Consider the following 19,750-nt stretch of genomic DNA (forward strand, 5'->3'; position numbering starts at 1 on the left):
GGCGTTCCGCTAGCGGAACTTCTGTCCTCAACAGGTTTTAAGACACTAACAGCTTACAGACGGTAGGCAATTAAGGTCACATTTATGAAAACTTAGGACACTAAAGAGGCTTTTCTACTGACTCTGAAAAACTAAAGAAAGATGCCCAGGGTCCCAGCTCATCTGAGTGAACGTGCCTTAAGCATGCTGCAAAGAGGCATGAGGACTGCAGATGTGGCCAGGGCAATAAATTGCAATATCCGTACTGTGAGATGCCTAAGACAGAGCTACAGGGAGACAGAACGGACAGCTGATCGTCCTCGCCGTGGTAGACCACGTGTAACAACACCTGCACAGGATCGGTACATCCGAACATCACACCTGCGGGACAGGTACAGGATGGCAACAACAACTGCCCGAGTTACACCAGGAACGCACAATCCCTCCATCAGTGCTCAGACTGTCTGCAATAGGCTGAGAGAGGCTGGACTGAGGGCTTGTAGGCCTGTTGTAAGGCGGGTCCTCACCAGACATCACCGGCAACAACGTCGCCTATGGGCACAAACCCACCGTCGCTGGACCAGACAGGACTGGCAAAAAGTGCTCTTCACTGACGAGTTGCTGTTTTGTCTCACCAGGGCTGATGGTCGGATTCACGTTTATAGTCAAAGGAATGAGTGTTACACTGAGGCCTGTACTCTGGAGCGGGATCGATTTGGAGGTGTAGGGTCCGTCATGGTCTGGAGCGGTGTGTCACAGCATCATCGGACTGAGTTTGTTGTCATTGCTGGCAATCTCAACACTGTGCATTACAGGGAAGACATCCTCCTCCCTCATGTGGTACCCTTCCTGCAGGCTCATCATGACATGACCCTCCAGCATGACAATGCCACCAGCCATACTGCTCTTTCTGTGCGTGATTTCCTGCAAGACAGGATTGTCAGTGTTCTACCATGGCCAGCGAAGAGCCCAGATCTCAATCCCATTGAGCACGTCTGGGACCTGTTGGATCAGAGGGTGAGGGCTAGTGCCATTCTCCCCAGAAATGTCCGGGAACATGCAGGTGCCTTGGTGGAAGAGTGGGGTAACATCTCACAGCAAGAACTGGCAAATCTGGTGTAGTCCATGAGGTGGAGATGCACTACAGTACTTAATGCAGCTGGTGGCCACACCAGATACTCACTGTTACTTTTGATTTTTACCCCCCCCCCTTAGTTCAGGGACACATTATTCAATTTCTGTTAGTCACATGTCTGTGTAACTTGTTCAGTTTATGTCTCAGTTGTTGAATCTTGTTATGTTCATACAAATATTTACACATGTTAAGATTGCTGAAAATAAACGCAGTTGAGAGTGAGAGTGCTGTTCCACCAGTAGACTAAATGAGTCAATGTAGTCTATGTATGATGAGGTTGAGTTGTACATGGTACACTCCATTCCACAGACCTTTAAACCTAATATAAACCTAATATTGCACTGATAATTCATGTCTGGGGGCAGTTCTCCAAATAGTATTTTAGAGTTTTAAGTACAGTAAATGAGCTTCAATTGGTGGGGGTATTTATACACACCCCATTTAGCCATACCCTAGGTTTAGCTGTATTTATACACACCCCATTTAGCCATACCCTAGGATTATCTGTATTCCAACACACCCCATTTAACCATACCCTAGGTTTAGCTGTATTTCTACACACCCCGTTTAACCATACCCTAGGTTTAGCTGTATTTCTACACACCCCATTTAGCCATACCCTAGGTTTAACTGTATTTCTACACACCCCATTTAGCCATACCCTAGGTTTAGCTGTAATTCTACACCCCCAAACTACATAATGTGGCTATGGGACAGAGTAGGAGGGGAGGTGGAGAGAGATGGAGATGTCAACAGAGATAGGGCTGACAGACTAACATAAAGTCAACTCAATATCTTTTCATAAATGACTTCTCACCAGTGATGTCATCATAACCAGTCACCTTTTCCACTCTTCCACTCTTGGTCCGTCTCAGCTTGACCCCGACCTCTGATTTAAATTATTTTAAAAAACAGATGAAAGCAAATGTATTAAATTAGATCCCCCCCACATTTATTTAACCAGGTGTATGTGTGTGTTTTCTATGTTTTTATTTAACCTTTATTTAACCAGGTAGGCTAGTTGAGAACAAGTTCTCATTTACAACTGAGACCTGGCCAAGATAAAGCAAAGCAGTGCCACAGAAACAACAACACAGAGTTACACATGGAATAAACAAGCGTACAGTCAATAACACAATAGAAAAAAAGAAAGTCTAGATACAGTGTGTGCAAATGGCATGAGGAGGTAAGGCAATAAATAGGCCATAGTAGCGAAGTAATTACAATTTAGCAGATTAACGCTGGAGTGATAGATGAGCAGATGATGGTGTGTAAGTAGTGATACTGGTGTGCGAAAGAGCAGCAAAGTAAATAAAAACAATATGAGGATGAGGTAGGTAGATTGGATGGGCTGTTTACAGATGGACTATGTACAGCTGCAGTGATCGGTTAGCTGCTCAGATAGCTGATGTTTAAAGTTAGTGAGGGAACTTCAGCGATTTTTGCAATTCGTTCCAGTCACTGGCAGCAGAGAACTGGAAGGAAAGGCGGCCAAAGCAGGTGTTGGCTTTGGGGATGATCAGTGAGATATACCTGCTGGAGCCCAATCTACAGGTGGGTGTTGCTATGGTGACCAGTGAGCTGAGATAAGGCGGAGCTTTACCTAGCATAATCTTATAGATGACCTGGAGCCAGTGGGTCTGGCGACGAGTATGTAGCGAGGGCCAGCCGACTAGAGCATACAGGTCGCAGTGGTGGGTGGTATAAGGGGCTTTAGTAACAAAACGGTAGCACTGTGATAGACTGCATCCAATTTGCTAAGTAGAGTATTGGAAGCAATTTTGTAGATGGCATCGCCTAAGTCGAGGATCGGTAGGATAGTCAGTTTTACGAGGGTAAGTTTGGCGGCGTGAGTGAAGGAGGCTTTGTTGCGAAATAAAATGCTGATTCTAGATTTGATTTTGGATTGGAGATGTTTAATATGAGTCTGGAAGGAGAGTTTACAGTCTAGCCAGACTCCTAGGTATTTGCAGTTGTCCACATATTCTAAGTCAGAACTGTCCAGAGTAGTGATGCTAGGTGGGCGGGCGGGTGCAGGTAGCAATCAGTTGAGGAGCATGCATTTAGTTTTACTAGTGTTTAAGAGCAGTTGGAGGCCACGAAAGGAGTGTTGTATGGAGTTGAAGCTCGTTTAGAGGTTTGTTAGCACAGTGTCCAAAGACGGGCCAGAAGTATACAGAATGGTGTTGTCTGCGTAGAGGTGGATCAGAGAATCACCAGCAGCAAGAGCAACATCGTTGATATATACAGAGAAAATAGTCGGCACGAGAATTGAACCCTGTGGTACCCCCTTAGAGACTGCCAGAGGTCCGGAAACCAGGCCCTCAGATTTGACACACTGAACTCTGTCTGCCTGTATATAGTCTCTCTACTGTATATAGCCTCTCTACTGTATATAGTCTCTCTACTGTATATAACCTTTCTACTGTATATAGCCTCTCTACTGTATATAACCTTTCTACTGTATATAGTCTCTCTACTGTATATAACCTCTCTACTGTATATAGTCTCTCTACTGTAAATAGTCTCTCTACTGTATATAGCCTCTCTACTGTATATAACCTCTCTACTGTATATAACCTTTCTACTGTATATAGTCTCTCTACTGTATATAGCCTCTCTACTGTATATAGTCTCTCTACTGTAAATAGTCTCTCTACTGTATATAGTCTCTCTACTGTATATAGTCTTTCTACTGTATGTAGTCTGCCACTGTGTAATGTCTGTTTAGGGCCAAATAGTCTTGGGGTTTTTATATTTTTTGAGAGATTACTTTTTTTATCTGAGAGATATAAGAAAGATCAGGAAACGCATTTTTCTTCTACACGTATTTAACCCCTTATTTGTGGAACTAAACTATCTCCATATATACTTCCATAAATGTTTTAAATATAACTTACTGTAGCCTATATAATGTAACAATTACAATAATCCCTTCATATATACTGTAGTTGAAGGTTATTTTAGTGTCATAAAAAGTGTTCATTAAAACAAATCAGGATGTTTGGTGGATGGATTCAATGTAGATGTTCTGCTGTGTATCCAGGGGTTCATATGAAAGTGGTAGATTTGTAATTCTTTACCAGAGAAAGTTCTGGATCACTTTTCTTTGGGTGACCTCAGGCTTCGGTCTTTGACAATTCAACTACTTTGTTAAAACTTCTTAAAATGTAGGGGGCAGTATTTTCACGGCCGGATGAAAAACGTACCCAAATTAAACTGGTTACTACTCTGGCCCAGAAACTAGAATATGCATATTATTAGTAGATTTGGATTGAAAACACTGTGAAGTTTCTAAAACTGTTTGAATGATGTCTGTGAGTATAACAGAACTCATATGGCAGACAAAAACCGGAGAAAAATACAACCAGGAAGTGGGAGATCTGAGAATTGTAGGTATTCTTTTGAATCCCTTTCGAAACTACAGTGTCTGTGGGGTCACGTTGCACTTCCTAAGGCTTCCATTGGCTGTCAACAGCCTTTAGAAATGTGTTTCATCCTTCTCCTGTTACTGGGCAGAAAATAGGAGCTCAGTCAATGAATGGACTGCCTGAGGACCAAGGACTTGGTGATGCGCGAGCCCGATAGCGCACCCCTCCTTCTTTTTCTCCTGGAATGAATATTGTCCGGTTGGAATATTATCGCATTTTTACATTAAAAATACCATAAAGATTGATTGTAAACAACGTTTGACATGCTTCTACTAACGGTAATGGAACATTTTGACTTTTCGTGTCTCGACTTGCGCTCGCGCATTATGCCTTTGGATAGTGACCTGAACGCACGAACAAAACGGAGGTATTTGGACATAAATATGGATTATTTTTAACAAAAACAACATTTCTTGTGGAATTAGCATTCCTGGGAGTGCATTCTGACGAAGATCAGCAAAGGTAAGAGAATATTTATAATACTAATTCTGAGTTTAGGTGACCCCAGAACTTGGCAGGTGTCTGTATAGCTTGCTTTGATGGCGAGCTATGTACTCAGAATATAGAAAAATGTGCTTTCGCCGAAAAGCTATTTTAAAATCTGACACAGCGGTTGCATCAAGGAGTACTGTATCTATAATTCTTAAAATAATTTATGTATTTTGTCAACGTTTATGATGAGTATTTTTGTAAATTGATGTGGTCATTCACCGGAAGTTTTTGGTGGGAATACATTTTCTGAACATCACGCGCCAATGTAAAATGCTGTTTTTGGATATAATATGAACTTTATCGAACAAAACATACATGTATTGTGTAACATGATGTCCTAGGAGTGTCATCTGATGAAGATCGTCAAAGGTTAGTGCTTCATTTAGCTGTGTTTTGGGTTTTTGTGACATATATCCTTGCTTGGAAAATGGCTGTGGTTATTTTTGTCTATGTACTCTCCTAACATAATCTAATGTTTTTCTTTCGCTGTAAAGCCTTTTTGAAATCGGACAATGTGGTTACATTAAGTAGAAGTGTATCTTTAAAATGGTGTAAAATAGTCGTATGTTTGAGAAATTGAAATTATTATATTTTTGCTGTTTTGTATTTCCCACCATGCTATTTCACTGGCTGTTGAATAGTGTGGGACGGTCACGTCCCACCTTGCCCAGAGAAGTAGCCCTACAACTGTCACCTTATGTAACAACTGATTTACTTAACAAAAGGCACATCTCAATATGTGGTCCAGGTGCCTTAGTGTTCCTATAAAAACCTGTGTCCAAACTCAGCATTAAATAGTATCTAATCAGAATAGTGTACAGAGATAAGTTATTACACCTATTGAAATGTAATGTGTTTTTACTGTTTATTCTGTTGCATTAAAAAGGTCACTGTTGCCAATTAGATCAATATCAGTGTGAACACGTCTGATTGGACTAGATCCATGTTGAGGTGAGACCCGTCTGATTGGACTAGATCCATGTTGAGGTGAGACACGTCTGATTGGACTAGATCCATGTTGAGGTGAGACACGTCTGATTGGAATAGATCCATGTTGACGTGAGACACGTCTGATTGGACTAGATCCATGTTGAGGTGAGACACGTCTGATTGGACTAGATCCATGTTGAGGTGAGACACGTCTGATTGGACTAGATCCATGTTGAGGTTAGTCACGTCTGATTGGACTAGATCCATGTTGAGGTTAGTCACGTCTGATTGGACTAGATCCATGTTGAGGTGAGACACGTCTGATTGGACTAGATCCATGTTGAGGTGAGACACGTCTGATTGGAATAGATCCATGTTGAGGTGAGACACGTCTGATTGGACTAGATCCATGTTGAGGTGAGACACGTCTGATTGGACTAGATCCATGTTGAGGTGAGACACGTCTGATTGGACTAGATCCATGTTGAGGTTAGTCACGTCTGATTGGACTAGATCCATGTTGAGGTTAGTCACGTCTGATTGGACTAGATCCATGTTGAGGTGAGTCACGTCTGATTGGACTAGATCCATGTTGAGGTGAGACACATCTGATTGGACTAGATCCATGTTGAGGTGAGACACGTCTGATTGGACTAGATCCATGTTGAGGTGAGACACGTCTGATTGGACTAGATCCATGTTGAGGTGAGACGTCTGATTGAACTAGATCCATGTTGAGGTGAGACATGTCTGATTGGACTAGATCCATGTTGAGGTGAGACGTCTGATTGGACTAGATCCATGTTGAGGTGAGACATGTCTGATTAGACTAGATCCATGTTGAGGTGAGGCCATTCCATGTCTTTATTGGTTTGTATGAGAAGGCAGTTTGGGAGAAGGTGGTGGACCGTTTGAGGATTCTACAGTTCCCCTGGTGGAGGTTCTTGGAACACTGCTATATAAGTCTGAGGTTGATGAAAACCAAATGTGGTGCTGCTATGTTAAGAGTGTAGGACTATATTACAGTAGTGGTTCTGTGGTTTTCTGTAAAACAAATTGGTTAATTGGTTCTGGTAAGTTAAGATACTTATGTAAATAAGGTATTTCTGTTTTTTATTTTTAATAAATTAGCAACAAATTCTAAATACCTTTTTTTGCTTTGTCATTATGGGGTATTGTGTGTAGATTGATGATTTTTTTCGTTCATTGTGCTGTTTATTGTTTTTTTTGCTGGTTCACCTTTAAAATAAAAGATGATGAACTCACGCTGCGCCTTGGTCTACCTTGAACGACGACCGTTACAACATCAGGATAGATAATAATTAGGTATTTGAAGTAGATATGTACATGAAGGCAGGGTAAAGTGACTAGACATCAGGATAGATAATAATAAGGTATTTGTTATTCTTTATGCCATTGGTTTTTGCTATTAAACTGCTCCGGCTATTACCTAGTTCTGCTCTCCTGCGTCTGACTTCCCTGCCACTAGTTACGCACCCCTTACAGAATTCCACACCTCACCATGGAGTCAGCAGGAGCAGGTACCCTGGTTATAGGAGTCGAGGAGCGCGTCAGAGAACATGCGGCGACGCTACAACATCTTGGCGTTGCGATGGACCGCGTTGTCCAGACCATGGACCGCTGGGAGAGACAGGGAGTCCCTCCAGCGCCTCCACCAGCACAACAGGGGTTCCCACTACTCGTCCCTCCTGTACCCGGTCCCAGTGGGATGCGTCTCGCCCTTCCCGGGGAGTATGATGGGACAGCGGGCACGGTGCCAGGGTTTCCTGCTACAGCTGGACCTATACCTGGGCACCGTTTACCCGGACGACTTCACGGAGTTCACCCGCCACTTCCGGGCAGTCTTCGACCACCTGCCCGAGGGTAGAGCAGCGGGTGAACGTCTTTTCCACCCGAGGCAGGGGAAGAGGAGCGCCCAGGAGTTCGCCCTGGACTTTCGGACCCTGGCCTCAGGAGCGGGATGGAACGACAGGGCCCTTATCGACCACTACCGTTGCAGCCTGTGCGAGGATGTCCGTCGGAGTTGGCCTGCCGGGATACCACCCTCACCTTCAACCAGCTGGTGGACCTGTCCATTCGGTTGGATAACCTGCTGGTCACCCGTGGACGTCCAGAGAGGGCTCTGTCGATTCCCTCTCCCAGCACCACCGCTCCGGTGCCTATGGAGCTGGGAGGTGCTGTGCTCAGGGAGGCCGGAGGAGGGGCTTTCACGTGTGCCATCTGTGGCCGCAGAGGTCACACTGCTGGTCGGTGCCGGGTTGGTTCCTCTAGGGGTTGAGGCAGCAGGCAGGGCACTCTGGCGTCGCTCCAGGTGAGCATGCACCACTCTCAACCAGAGCCCTCTGTTGTACACCTGTTTGTGCATGTTTACTTTCCTGAGTTTCCCCCGCATTCCCAGCATAAGGTGCTCGTCGATTCAGGCGCGGCTGGGAATTTTATCGACAGAGCATTCGCCCATAGGTTAGGGATCCCTATTGTTCCAGTGGTTAGGCCTTTCCCAGTTCACGCTCTGGACAGTCGACCATTAGGGTCCAGGTTAATTAGGGAAGCTACCATCCCCCTGGGCATGGTGACGCAGGGGGGGGGGGGGGGGTGGGTCACGAAGAGAGAATCAGTCTCTTCCTCATTGATTCTCCTGTGCTTCCCATGGTACTAGGCCTTCCCTGGTTAGCTCGTCATGACCCCACCATTTCATGGCAACAGAGGGCTCTCACGGGGTGGTCGCGAGAGTGCTCAGGGAGGTGTTTAGGGGTTTCCGTTGGTGCTACTATGGTGGAAAGTCCAGACCAGGTCTCCACCGTGCGCATCCCCCCCGAATATGCCGATTTTGGCTCTCGCATTCTCCAAAAAGAAGGCGACTCAATAACCACCCCATCGACGGGGGGATTGTGCGATAAATCTCCTGGTAGATGCTGCACTTCCCAGGAGTCACGTGTATCCCCTGTCACAGGCGGAGACGGCGGCTATGGAAACATATGTCTCCGAATCCCTGCGTCAGGGGTACATTCGGTCCTCCACTTCACCCGCCTCCTCGAGTTTCTTTTTTGTGAAGAAGAAGGAGGGAGGTCTGCGCCTGTGTACTGACTACCGAGGCCTAAATCAGATTACGGTGAGGTACAGTTACCCGCTACCTCTTATCGCCATGGCGATTGAGTCAATGCACGGGGCGCGCTTCTTCACCAAACTAGATCTCAGGAGTGCTTACAACCTGGTGCGTATCAGGGAGGGAGACGAGTGGAAGATGGCGTTCAGTACAACCTCAGGGCATTATGAGTACCTCGTCATGCCGTACGGGTTGATGAACGCTCCATCAGTCTTCCAAGCCTTTGTAGACGAGATTTTCAGGGACCTGCACAGGCAGGGTGTAGTGGTGTATATTGATGACATTCTGATATACTCCGCTACACGCGCCGAGCATGTGTCCCTGGTGCGCAGGGTGCTTGGTCGACGGTTGGAGCATGACCTGTACGTCAAGGCTGAGAAATGCCTGTTCTTCCAACAGTCTGTCTCCTTCCTAGGGTACCGCATTTCCACCTCAGGGGTGGAGATGGAGAGTGACCGCCTTTCAGCCGTGCGTAATTGGCCGAATCCCACCACGGTAAAGGAGGTGCAGTGGTTTCTAGGGTTTGTCAATTACTACCGGAGGTTTATCCGGGGTTTTGGTCAGGTAGCGGCTCCCATTACCTCACTGCTGAAGGGGGGACCGGTACTTTTGCAGTGGTCGGCTGAGGCGGACAGGGCTTTTGGTCACCTGAGGGCTCTGTTTACCTCGGCTCCCGTGCTGGCCCATCCGGATCCCTCTTTGGCGTTCATAGTGGAGGTGGACGCGTCCGAGGCTGGGATAGGAGCCGTGCTCTCTCAGCGCTTGGGTATGCCACCGAAGCTCCGCCCCTGTGCCTTCTTCTCGAAGAAGCTCAGACCGGCGGAGCAAAACTATGACATGGGGGACCGGGAGCTGTTGGCTGTCGTCAAGGCTCTGAAGGCATGGAGACATTGGCTTGAGGGGGCTAAACACCCTTTTCTCATCTGGACTGACCACCGCAATCTGGAGTACATCTGGGCAGCGAGTACACTGAACCCTCGCCAGGCAAGGTGGGCCATGTTTTTTTACCCGTTTTGTTTTCACACTTTCATACAGACCAGGTTCCCAGAACGTGAAGGCAGATGCACTGTCCCGGCTGTATGACACAGAGGAGCGGCCCATGGATCCCACCCCCATACTCCCGGCCTCCCCCCTGGTGGCACCGGTAGTGTGGGAGCTGGACGCGGACATTGAGCAGGCGTTACATGCAGAGCCCGCTCCCCTCCAGTGTCCCGCTGGGCGTCTGTACGTTCCGTCTGCTGTCTGTGATCGGCTGATCTATTGGGCCCACACGTCACCTTCCTCTGGTCATCCAGGCAACGGTCGGACGGTGCGCTGTCTGAGTGGGAAGTACTGGTGGCCCACTTTGGCCAAGGACATGAGGGTTTATGTTTCCTCTTGCTCGGTGTGCACTCAGTGTAAGGCTCCTAGGCACCTGCCCAGAAGTAAGCTACACCCCTTACCAGTTCCACAACGGCCATGGTCGCACCTGTCGATCGATTTCCTGACCGATCTCCCCCATTCACAGGGAAACACCACGATCCTGGTTGTTGTGGATCGTTTCTCTAAGTCCTGCCGTCCACTTCCTCTGCCCGGTCTCCCTACGGCCCTACAGACTGCGGAGGCCTTGTTTACGCACGTCTTTTGGCACTACGGGGTGCCTAAGGATATAGTGTCTGATCAGGGTCCCCAGTTCACTTCAAGGGTCTGGAGGGCGTTCATGGAACGTCTGGGGGTCTCGATCAGCCTTACCTCGGGTTTTCACCCCGAGAGTAACGGGCAGGTGGAGAGAGTTAACCAGGATGTGGGTAGGTTTCTGAGGTCTTATTGCCAGAACCGGCCGGGGGAGTGGGCGACGTTTGTGCCCTGGGCAGAGATTGCCCAGAACTCGCTCCGCCACTCCTCCACTAACCTCTCCCCCTTCCAGTGCATACTGGGGTATAAGACGGTTCTGTCTCCTTGGCATCAGAGTCAGACCGATACTCCTGTGGTAGACGACTGGTTCCGGCACGCGGAGGAGACATGGGATGCCGCTCATGTTCACCTTCAGCGCGCCGTGCTGTGCCAGAAAGCCAGGGCAGACCGTCACCGCAGTGAGGCTGGCTCTCAACCCGAAACCTGCTCCCCCGCCTGCCCTGCCGGAAGCTGGGTCCGCGGTTTGAGGGGCCATTTAAAGTCCTGAGGAGACTGAACGAGGTGAGTTACAGGTTGCAGCTTCCCCCCGATTACCGTATTAACCCCTCGTTCCATGTGTCTCTCCTCAGGCCGGTGGTGGCTGGCCCGCTCCAGGAGTCTGAGGTGCGGGGGGTTCCTCCGCCCCCTCTGGACATCGAGGGGGCCCCGGCGTACTCCGTTCGATCCATCCTGGATTTGAGGCGTCGGGCGAGGGGCCTTCAGTACCTCGTGGACTGGGAGGGGTACGGTCCGGAGGAGAGGTGCTGGGTTCCGGTGGAGGACGTGTTCGACCCTTCAATGCTGCGGGAGTTCCACCGTCTCCGTCCGGATCGCCCTGCACCTCGCCCTCCGGGTCGTCCTCGAGGCCGGTTTCGACGCACTGCTGGAGCCGCACGTCAAGGGGGGGGGGGGGGGTACTGTCATGACTTCCACCGAAGTTCCTCTCCTTGTTCAGGCGGCGGTCGGCGTCACCGGTCTTCTAGCCATTGTCGATCCACTTTTCATTTTCCATTTGTTTTGTCTTGTTTTCCTACACACCTGGTTCTCATTTCCCTCATTAAGGGTTGTGTATTTAACCCTCTGTTCCCCCCATGTCTTTGTGTGGAATTGTTTGTTGTAAGTGCTTGTGCACATGGTTACTGGTGCGCGACAGGTTTTGTACCCATGTTTGTAATTCTTTATGCCGTTGGTTTTTGCTATTAACCTGCTCCGGTTATTACCTAGTTCTGCTCTCCTGCGTCTGACTTCCCTGCTACCAGTTACGCACCCCTTACAAGAGGGGCAGGGAGAGGAGAGGGAGAGAAGTGAAGAGGGGGGAGAGGAGGGGAGAGGAGAGGGGGGAGGGGAGAAGAGAAGAGGAAAGGGAGAGGAGAGAAGAGAAGGGGAGAATAGGAGAAGAGGGGGTGAAGAGAGGGGGATAAGAGGGGGAGAGGGAAAGGGGGAGAAGAGGAGAAGGGGAGAAGAGGAGAAGGGGGGAGGGGTGAGGAGAGGAGGAAGAGGAGGGCGAGGTTGAGAAGGGTAGAGGGGGGATTTTCAAAACATGCTCAAAACAACACATGACCTGCATACATGATATGATTCATGTGTGAGTACTAAAAGCATATGAATATTGTATATTATAGTATATTTATTAGATACGTGGGTCTGATTAGTAAACATTCTTAATGTTTTCTGTTTTATCACTAAGAAGAACATTGGGCACTATGTAACCAAACACATGTGAAACTTCATGATAAACCTGTCATCACATCATGAAAGGTCATGTTGATGTTCATTTAACCTCTGTCTCTCTCTTCCTCTGACTCCTCCCTTTCTCCTTTGTTTCTCTCTATCTCTCTGTCTCTTTCTCTCTCTTTCTCCTCTGTCTCTCTCTTTCTCCTCAGATCTCCAGGCTCAAAGCGTCAGTCCACCAGGTGGGTAGAGTATAAATCTACAGTGATTATAGCAGTTCAATATTAGTCAACTTTATTATCCCACATGGAGAAATTCATGTGTCCATACAAACCATTCTAAACCCCAATAACAAGTAGTGTTTTATGGAACTACTAATACTTGTCAACCACAAAGCACTACTGCTGTTAGAATAACAGAATCACTGTCATCATCTGTCCTCACCTCTGTGTTTTCCTCTCTGCTGTTTACAGCTAAATACTCAGTCAGACTGGTGAATGGGACCACTTCCTGTTCTGGAACAGTGGAAGTATTCAATGAAGGAGAGTGGTTTGGTCTATGTTCCAGGTGGTGGGACATGATAATAGTGACTAAGGTTGTGTGTAGAGAGCTGGACTGTGGGAATCCTGTAGCTGAATCTAGAGGACCTCTGGTTGAAGATGGAAGAAGAGGAGTCAGACTATCTAGTAGATGTATTGGAGATGAGTCTTCTATTAGACAGTGTGGCATCAGAGGAGGACCTGGTTACTGTGATGGTAGATATTATCATCATGTGACCTGTTCATTTAAGAGACTGGTCATATTGAGAGATTTATTTATACATTATACAATATTACCATGTATCATGTTTGTGTTTTTATTTCATTTAAATAGAGGGAGAGATGTCAGATGTATTTAAACATTATATTTGTGTTTGTCCTATTGGTTTATGGGAGATGTTCATGGGCAGATCATTGTAGTTCAGATGGTACTGAAGTGAAGCTGCCTGATGGATGTCCAGCTGTTTATTTTCTATAAAGTGAAGTGAACTTATTCCTGTCTCCTGCCTGCATTATTCCCAACCCTATCCTGAGTGACTAAGAACGCATTTCTACCTCTTACAGTATCAAACATAGCAAACTACAATCTTTTATCCAACATATTTGTGTTTAGTCCTTGACAGTGTGATTAACAAAACTGATTGAATGTTGTGGTGTAAATTCTAATCAGTAATGAGAAGAGACCAATCACCAGTCAGGATATTACTTTATTCACAACGTATAACAACCATTCATTACTGCATTAATTAATGAAAGATAGTATCCGCTGTAAAGAAGAAACCAGGGTCTATTCTCTTGCATAAAACAACCATTTTATGCAATAACAGTAATTTCTGTTCTGACAATGTTCAACCAAGTCTTTTTCTCCAGAGTCTGTGCGGCTTGTGGATGGAGCTGGTCTCTGCTCTGGGAGAGTGGAGGTGAAGTCCAATCAGTCCTGGGCCTCAGTGTGTGAAGCTGACTTTGACCGGCAGGATGCAGAGGTAGTCTGTGGGGCGCTTGGCTGTGGGGCTCCTGCAGCTCTACAGGGGGGGCTCTATGGAGAAGGTGAGGGTCAGACCTGGGATAAAGAGTTCCAGTGTAAAGGCAATGAGTCCCTTCTCCTGGACTGTGACACCTCAGACAGAGAAAACAACACCTGTCTACCTGGTAATGCTGTTGGACTCACCTGCTCAGGTAAGAAACAGTTTGTCACTCAATCAACATTGTTTCTCACCTGGAGTGAAGAATATGAGAGACAATATAGGTGTGTTTTAGTGAGAAAATAGTAAGATTACTGTCTCTCTCTTTTCTTTTCTCAGAGCCTGATGATGTGAGGCTGGTGGGAGGAGACAGTCGCTGTGCTGGTGGAGTGGAGCGGTACGACCAGGGAGAGTGGAGGACTGTGGGATCTTCCTCTGGCGTGATGTCTATAGCTGCAGTAGTGTGTAGACAGCTGGGTTGTGGCTCCACTGTTTCAGTACTACCTGGAAACACTAGAGGGTTTTTAGTTTCCTGTTCTGGATCTGAGTCTTCACTGAGTGTAAGGGCTGTCTTCAGGAATGGACCAAAATGCAGCGGAGTTAGTATTCATCTTTCAATTTAATTAGAAAGAACACTATAACAAACAAACAAACAAAACAAGGAAACTGACAGCCAACAGTCCTGTCAGGTGCAAACACACTAAACAAGAAACAATTACCCACAAACCCCAGTGACAAACAACTCCTACTTAAGTGACTCCCAATCAGGAACAATGATTCCCAGCTGTTCCTGATCAGGAGTCACAAGACACACACCAGACTGCCACGTCCTGACCCCCAAACTACTACACCAGCTCCATCTGCTGGTCAGGACGTGACAGTACCCCCCCCCCTCAAGGTGCAGACCCCAGAATGCACCTAACCACAACAACAAAAAACCACCAACAAACAAAATCCCCAACAAAACCCTTAAACAGTAACCCTAAACAATAAGGGAGGGAAGGGAGGGTGGCTGCCGTCAACGACGGCACTGTGCTACACCCTCCCTCCCCAACCCACCTATCCTGGAGGCGGCTCAGGCTCTGGCCGTTCCAGGCAGCTCGGGGCAGTCTGGGCAGTCTGGCAGCTCGGGACAGTCTGGGCAGTCTGGCAGCTCGGGACAGTCTGGGCAGTCTGGCAGCTCGGGACAGTCTGGGCAGTCTGGCAGCTCGGGACAGTCTGGGCAGTCTGGCAGCTCGGGACAGTCTGGGCAGTCTGGCAGCTCGGGACAGTCTGGGCAGTCTGGCAGCTCGGGGCAGTCTGGGCAGTCTGGCAGCTCGGGGCAGTCTGGGCAGTCTGGCAGCTCGGGGCAGTCTGGGCAGTCTGGCAGCTCGGGACAGTCTGGGCAGTCTGGCAGCTCGGGACAGTCTGGGCAGTCTGGCAGCTCGGGACAGTCTGGGCAGTCTGGCAGCTCGGGACAGTCTGGGCAGTCTGGCAGCTCGGGACAGTCTGGGCAGTCTGGCAGCTCGGGACAGTCTGGGCAGTCTGGCAGCTCGGGGCAGTCCGGCAGCTCGGGGCAGTCTGGGCAGTCCGGCAGCTCGGGGCAGTCTGGGCAGTCCGGCAGCTCGGGGCAGTCTGGGCAGTCCGGCAGCTCGGGGCAGTCTGGGCAGTCCGGCAGCTCGGGGCAGTCTGGGCAGTCCGGCAGCTCGGGGCAGTCTGGCCACTCCGGCAGTTCGGGGCAGTCTGGCCACTCCGGCAGTTCGGGGCAGTCTGGCCACTCCGGCAGTTCGGGGCAGTCTGGCCACTCCGGCAGTTCGGGGCAGTCTGGCCACTCCGGCAGTTCGGGGCAGTCTGGCCACTCCGGCAGTTCGGGGCAGTCTGGCCACTCCGGCAGTTCGGGGCAGTCTGGCCACTCCGGCAGTTCGGGGCAGTCTGGCCACTCCGGCAGTTCGGGGCAGTCTGGCCACTCCGGCAGTTCAGGGCAGTCTGGCCACTCCGGCAGTTCAGGGCAGTCTGGCCACTCCGGCAGTTCAGGGCAGTCTGGCCACTCCGGCAGTTCAGGGCAGTCTGGCCACTCCGGCAGTTCAGGGCAGTCTGGCCACTCCGGCAGTTCAGGGCAGTCTGGCCACTCCGGCAGTTCAGGGCAGTCTGGCCACTCCGGCAGTTCAGCGCAGTCTGGCCACTCCGGCAGTTCAGCGCAGTCTGGCCACTCCGGCAGTTCAGCGCAGTCTGGCCACTCCGGCAGTTCAGCGCAGTCTGGCCACTCCGGCAGTTCAGCGCAGTCTGACCTCTCTGGCGACTGTTGACTGGCGGGCAGCTCTGGCGACTGTTGACTGGCGGGCAGCTCTGACGACTGTTGACTGGCGGGCAGCTCTGACGACTGTTGACTGGCGGGCAGCTCTGATGACGACTGTTGACTGGCGGGCAGCTCTGATGACGACTGTTGACTGGCGGGCAGCTCTGATGACGACTGTTGACTGGCGGGCAGCTCTGATGACGACTGTTGACTGGCGGGCAGCTCTGATGACGACTGTTGACTGGCGGGCAGCTCTGATGACGACTGTTGACTGGCGGGCAGCTCTGATGACGACTTTTGACTGGCGGGCAGCTCTGATGACGACTGTTGACTGGCGGGCAGCTCTGATGACGACTGTTGACTGGCGGGCAGCTCTGATGACGACTGTTGACTGGCGGGCAGCTCTGATGACGACTGTTGACTGGCGGGCAGCTCTGATGACGACTGTTGACTGGCGGGCAGCTCTGATGACGACTGTTGACTGGCGGGCAGCTCTGATGACGACTGTTGACTGGCGGGCAGCTCTGATGACGACTGTTGACTGGCGGGCAGCTCTGATGACGACTGTTGACTGGCGGGCAGCTCTGATGACGACTGTTGACTGGCGGGCAGCTCTGATGACTGTTGACTGGCGAGGCTGGGTTGACACACTAGACTCCTGATGCGCGGGGCTGGTATAGGACGTGCCAGCCCGGAGACACGCACCTCCATGCTAGTGCGTCTGGCGGGAAACACCGGACCGAAAGGGCGCACTGGCGGTCTTGAGTGCAGGGTTGGCATCACCCCTTCCGGCTCGATGCTCCCCTTGCCCTGGCACCTGCGGGGCGCTGGTACTGGGCGAACTGGGCTGTGCGTCCGTATAGGCGAGATGGTGCGCACCTCAGCGTAACATGGCGCCCTCCACCTCGTACGCACCTCCCTGTAGTCACGGGTAGCTGGCTTACGGCTCTTCCCTGGCCAAGCTACCCGTGTGCCCCCCCCCAAAAAAATCTTGGGGTTGCCTCTCGGGTTTCCTAGCCAACCGTGTTCCAGCGTAACTTTCCCGATGGTTCCTCTGTCCAGCTGCCTCCACTCTCCTGAGTGCCTCCACCTGTTCCCATGGGAGGCGATCCCTTCCGGCCAGGATCTCTTCCCAGGTGTAGACTCCCTTGCCGTCCAGGACGTCCTCCCATGTCCATTCCTCCCTTTTTCTCTCCTGTCGCTGCTCCTTCCTCTTCCGCTGCTTGGTCCTTGTTTGGTGGGTAATTCTGTAAGGGCTGTCTTCAGGAATGGACCAAAATGCAGCGGAGTTAGTATTCATCTTTCAATTTAATTAGAAAGACCACTATAACAAACAAACAAAACAAGGAAACTGACAGCCAACAGTCCTGTCAGGTGCAAACACACTAAACAAGAAACAATTACCCACAAACCCCAGTGACAAACAACTCCTACATATGTGACTCCCAATCAGGAACAACGATTCCCAGCTGTTCCTGATCAGGAGTCACAAGACACACACCAGACTGCCACGTCCTGACCCCCAAACTACTACACCAGCTCCATCTGCTGGTCAGGACGTGACACTGAGGGAGTGTTGGAGAAGTTATGATCTCCTTCCTGGATTCACAGTGATCTGCTCAGGTAATAACAAGATACACTATATGGCCAAAAATATGTGGACATTTGTGGATTCGGCTATTTCAACACACCTGTTGCTGGCAGGTGTATAAAATCGAGCAGATAGCCATGCAACCTCCGTAGTCAAACATCAGCAGTAAAATGTCCTTACTGAAGATCTCAGTGGCAAGTCTAGGAGGAACAACGGCTCAGCCGTAAAGTGGTAGGTCAAACAAGCTCACAGAACGGGCCGCCGAGTGTTGAACCACGTAGAGCGTAAAAATAATCCTCTGTTGCAAAACTCACTGCTGAGTTCCACATACTTTAGTCCATGTATTATATCTCCTTTCTGGACTCACAGTGATCTGCTTCATTCATACAACTTCCTCTGCACCTCTCATGATGACTGTTTAGCTTGTCAGTCTGCTTTACTAAATCGATCACTCAGTCAAGTAGGAATCAAATACAACTTAAGTATCCCAGAATGCTTTTGTTTTTGAGTGTTATCTCAGTGAACGTCTCTACTCACTACCACTGTCACATGTCATGTTATTGTCATATCTAAATGAGGAAAGTAGTTGAGGAGCTACGTTTTCTTTTTCTCTCCTCTTGTTCCAGATGTCCTTCTTAAGCCTGATATCAACATATGTTGTCTCAGTGACTGTAGGCCCACTACTCATGTTGCCCTGTGAGGGAGGGTGGCTAGCACTGTTACATGCTGATGTTATTGTCATATCTATAGGAAACTAGTTGAAGAGGTTTCTCTTGTTCTCTTTTATTGTTACAGTTCAGCCTGATATCTCCCTGACTGACTCAATGGGAGGGGTCTCCAGGGGCCACCAGGGGCCCGAGGTGTTCAGGGGCTACAACTTCACCATCACCTGCTCCACTCAGCCACAGTACCCAGGAGGCTCCTTCCTCCTCACGTTCACCGGCTCCAACAGAACCCAGACCCAGCCAGCTGTCAATCACTCTGCTGCCTTCCTCTTCCCTGCTGCAGATGACTCCCACCAAGGGAACTACAGATGTGTTTATGACAATTATGTTTTCTCTCATAACTTCTCCTCTGAGAGTGAGCTCCTCTCCCTCACCATCACAGGTAACTGAACATGGACCAGACTTATAACTTTGTCATTGACAGATTTCCCGCAGATCTATGTGATGATGATCAGTCCCCTCATCAAAGGTGTTTCTGTTTGCAGCCTCTCCTCTGCCAGCCTTCATCATCAGACACGTTGTAGTGCTGCTGATCCTACTGACAGCCATCACCACCTCCTACCTGTACTACAAGGTAAAGACATTTACTCAGACGTTACAAGTCATTTAAATTAGAGGGAGAGGGTGAGGGGGAGAGGGAGGGAGAGAGAATGGAGATACTAGAGAGTAAATGTCTGACTGTTGGTGCTGTGTCTCCCTAGCCCACCAGGAGGCAGAAGAGAGTGAACAGGGTGAGCAGCATGGATCTTTATGTCAATGCCATGGAGATGGTCTCTCTGAGCTCCGGAGCTGAAGCTGGACCGGGAGAGGAGAGAGCAGCCCAGGGGACGGAGTAGGAGTAGAATGAAGCTGACCCTACATGCTGATCTTAGGTCAGTTTTGTGTTTTAAATGGATGGTCAGCAGTGGACTGGTGTTTAAAATGTGGAGACAAACCTGAAGTGGTTGTAATTTTAATAACAAGTTCAGAATTAGTTGCTCTTTCTAGAACCTTGGAAGAAATCTAAAAGGAGTGACTGCAACCACCATTATTCATTTGAGTTAGTTTTTTACCACCAGAGAAACATGGGGTTCTGGGTAACATGGGGTTCTGGGTAACATGGGGTTCTGGGTAACATGGGGTTTTGGTAACATGGGGTTTTGGGTAACATGGGGTTTTGGGTAACAAGGGGTTCTGGGTAACATGGGGTTCTGGGTAACATGGGGTTCTGGGTAACATGGGGTTTGGGGTAACATGGGGTTTT

At 49.2% G+C, this 19,750-nt stretch overlaps 1 protein-coding gene across 1 annotated transcript in view; it reads left to right on the top strand.

Moving 5' to 3' along the window:
- Positions 1 to 19,343, top strand: part of LOC145878576 (leukocyte immunoglobulin-like receptor subfamily B member 3-like) — a 97,633-nt gene extending 78,290 nt beyond the window's left edge. The window contains exons 4-6 of the mRNA XM_082973943.1: positions 18,578 to 18,889; positions 18,993 to 19,081; positions 19,209 to 19,343. Of these exons, the coding sequence (XP_082830069.1) occupies positions 18,578 to 18,889; positions 18,993 to 19,081; positions 19,209 to 19,343 (536 nt within the window). The remainder of the gene's footprint in view (positions 1 to 18,577; positions 18,890 to 18,992; positions 19,082 to 19,208) is intronic.
- Positions 19,344 to 19,750: the final 407 nt, after the last annotated feature.

This window comes from Salmo salar, chromosome 04 (assembly GCF_965601325.2).
Source record: "Salmo salar chromosome 04, fSalSal1, whole genome shotgun sequence".
Lineage (NCBI taxonomy): Eukaryota > Metazoa > Chordata > Actinopteri > Salmoniformes > Salmonidae > Salmo > Salmo salar.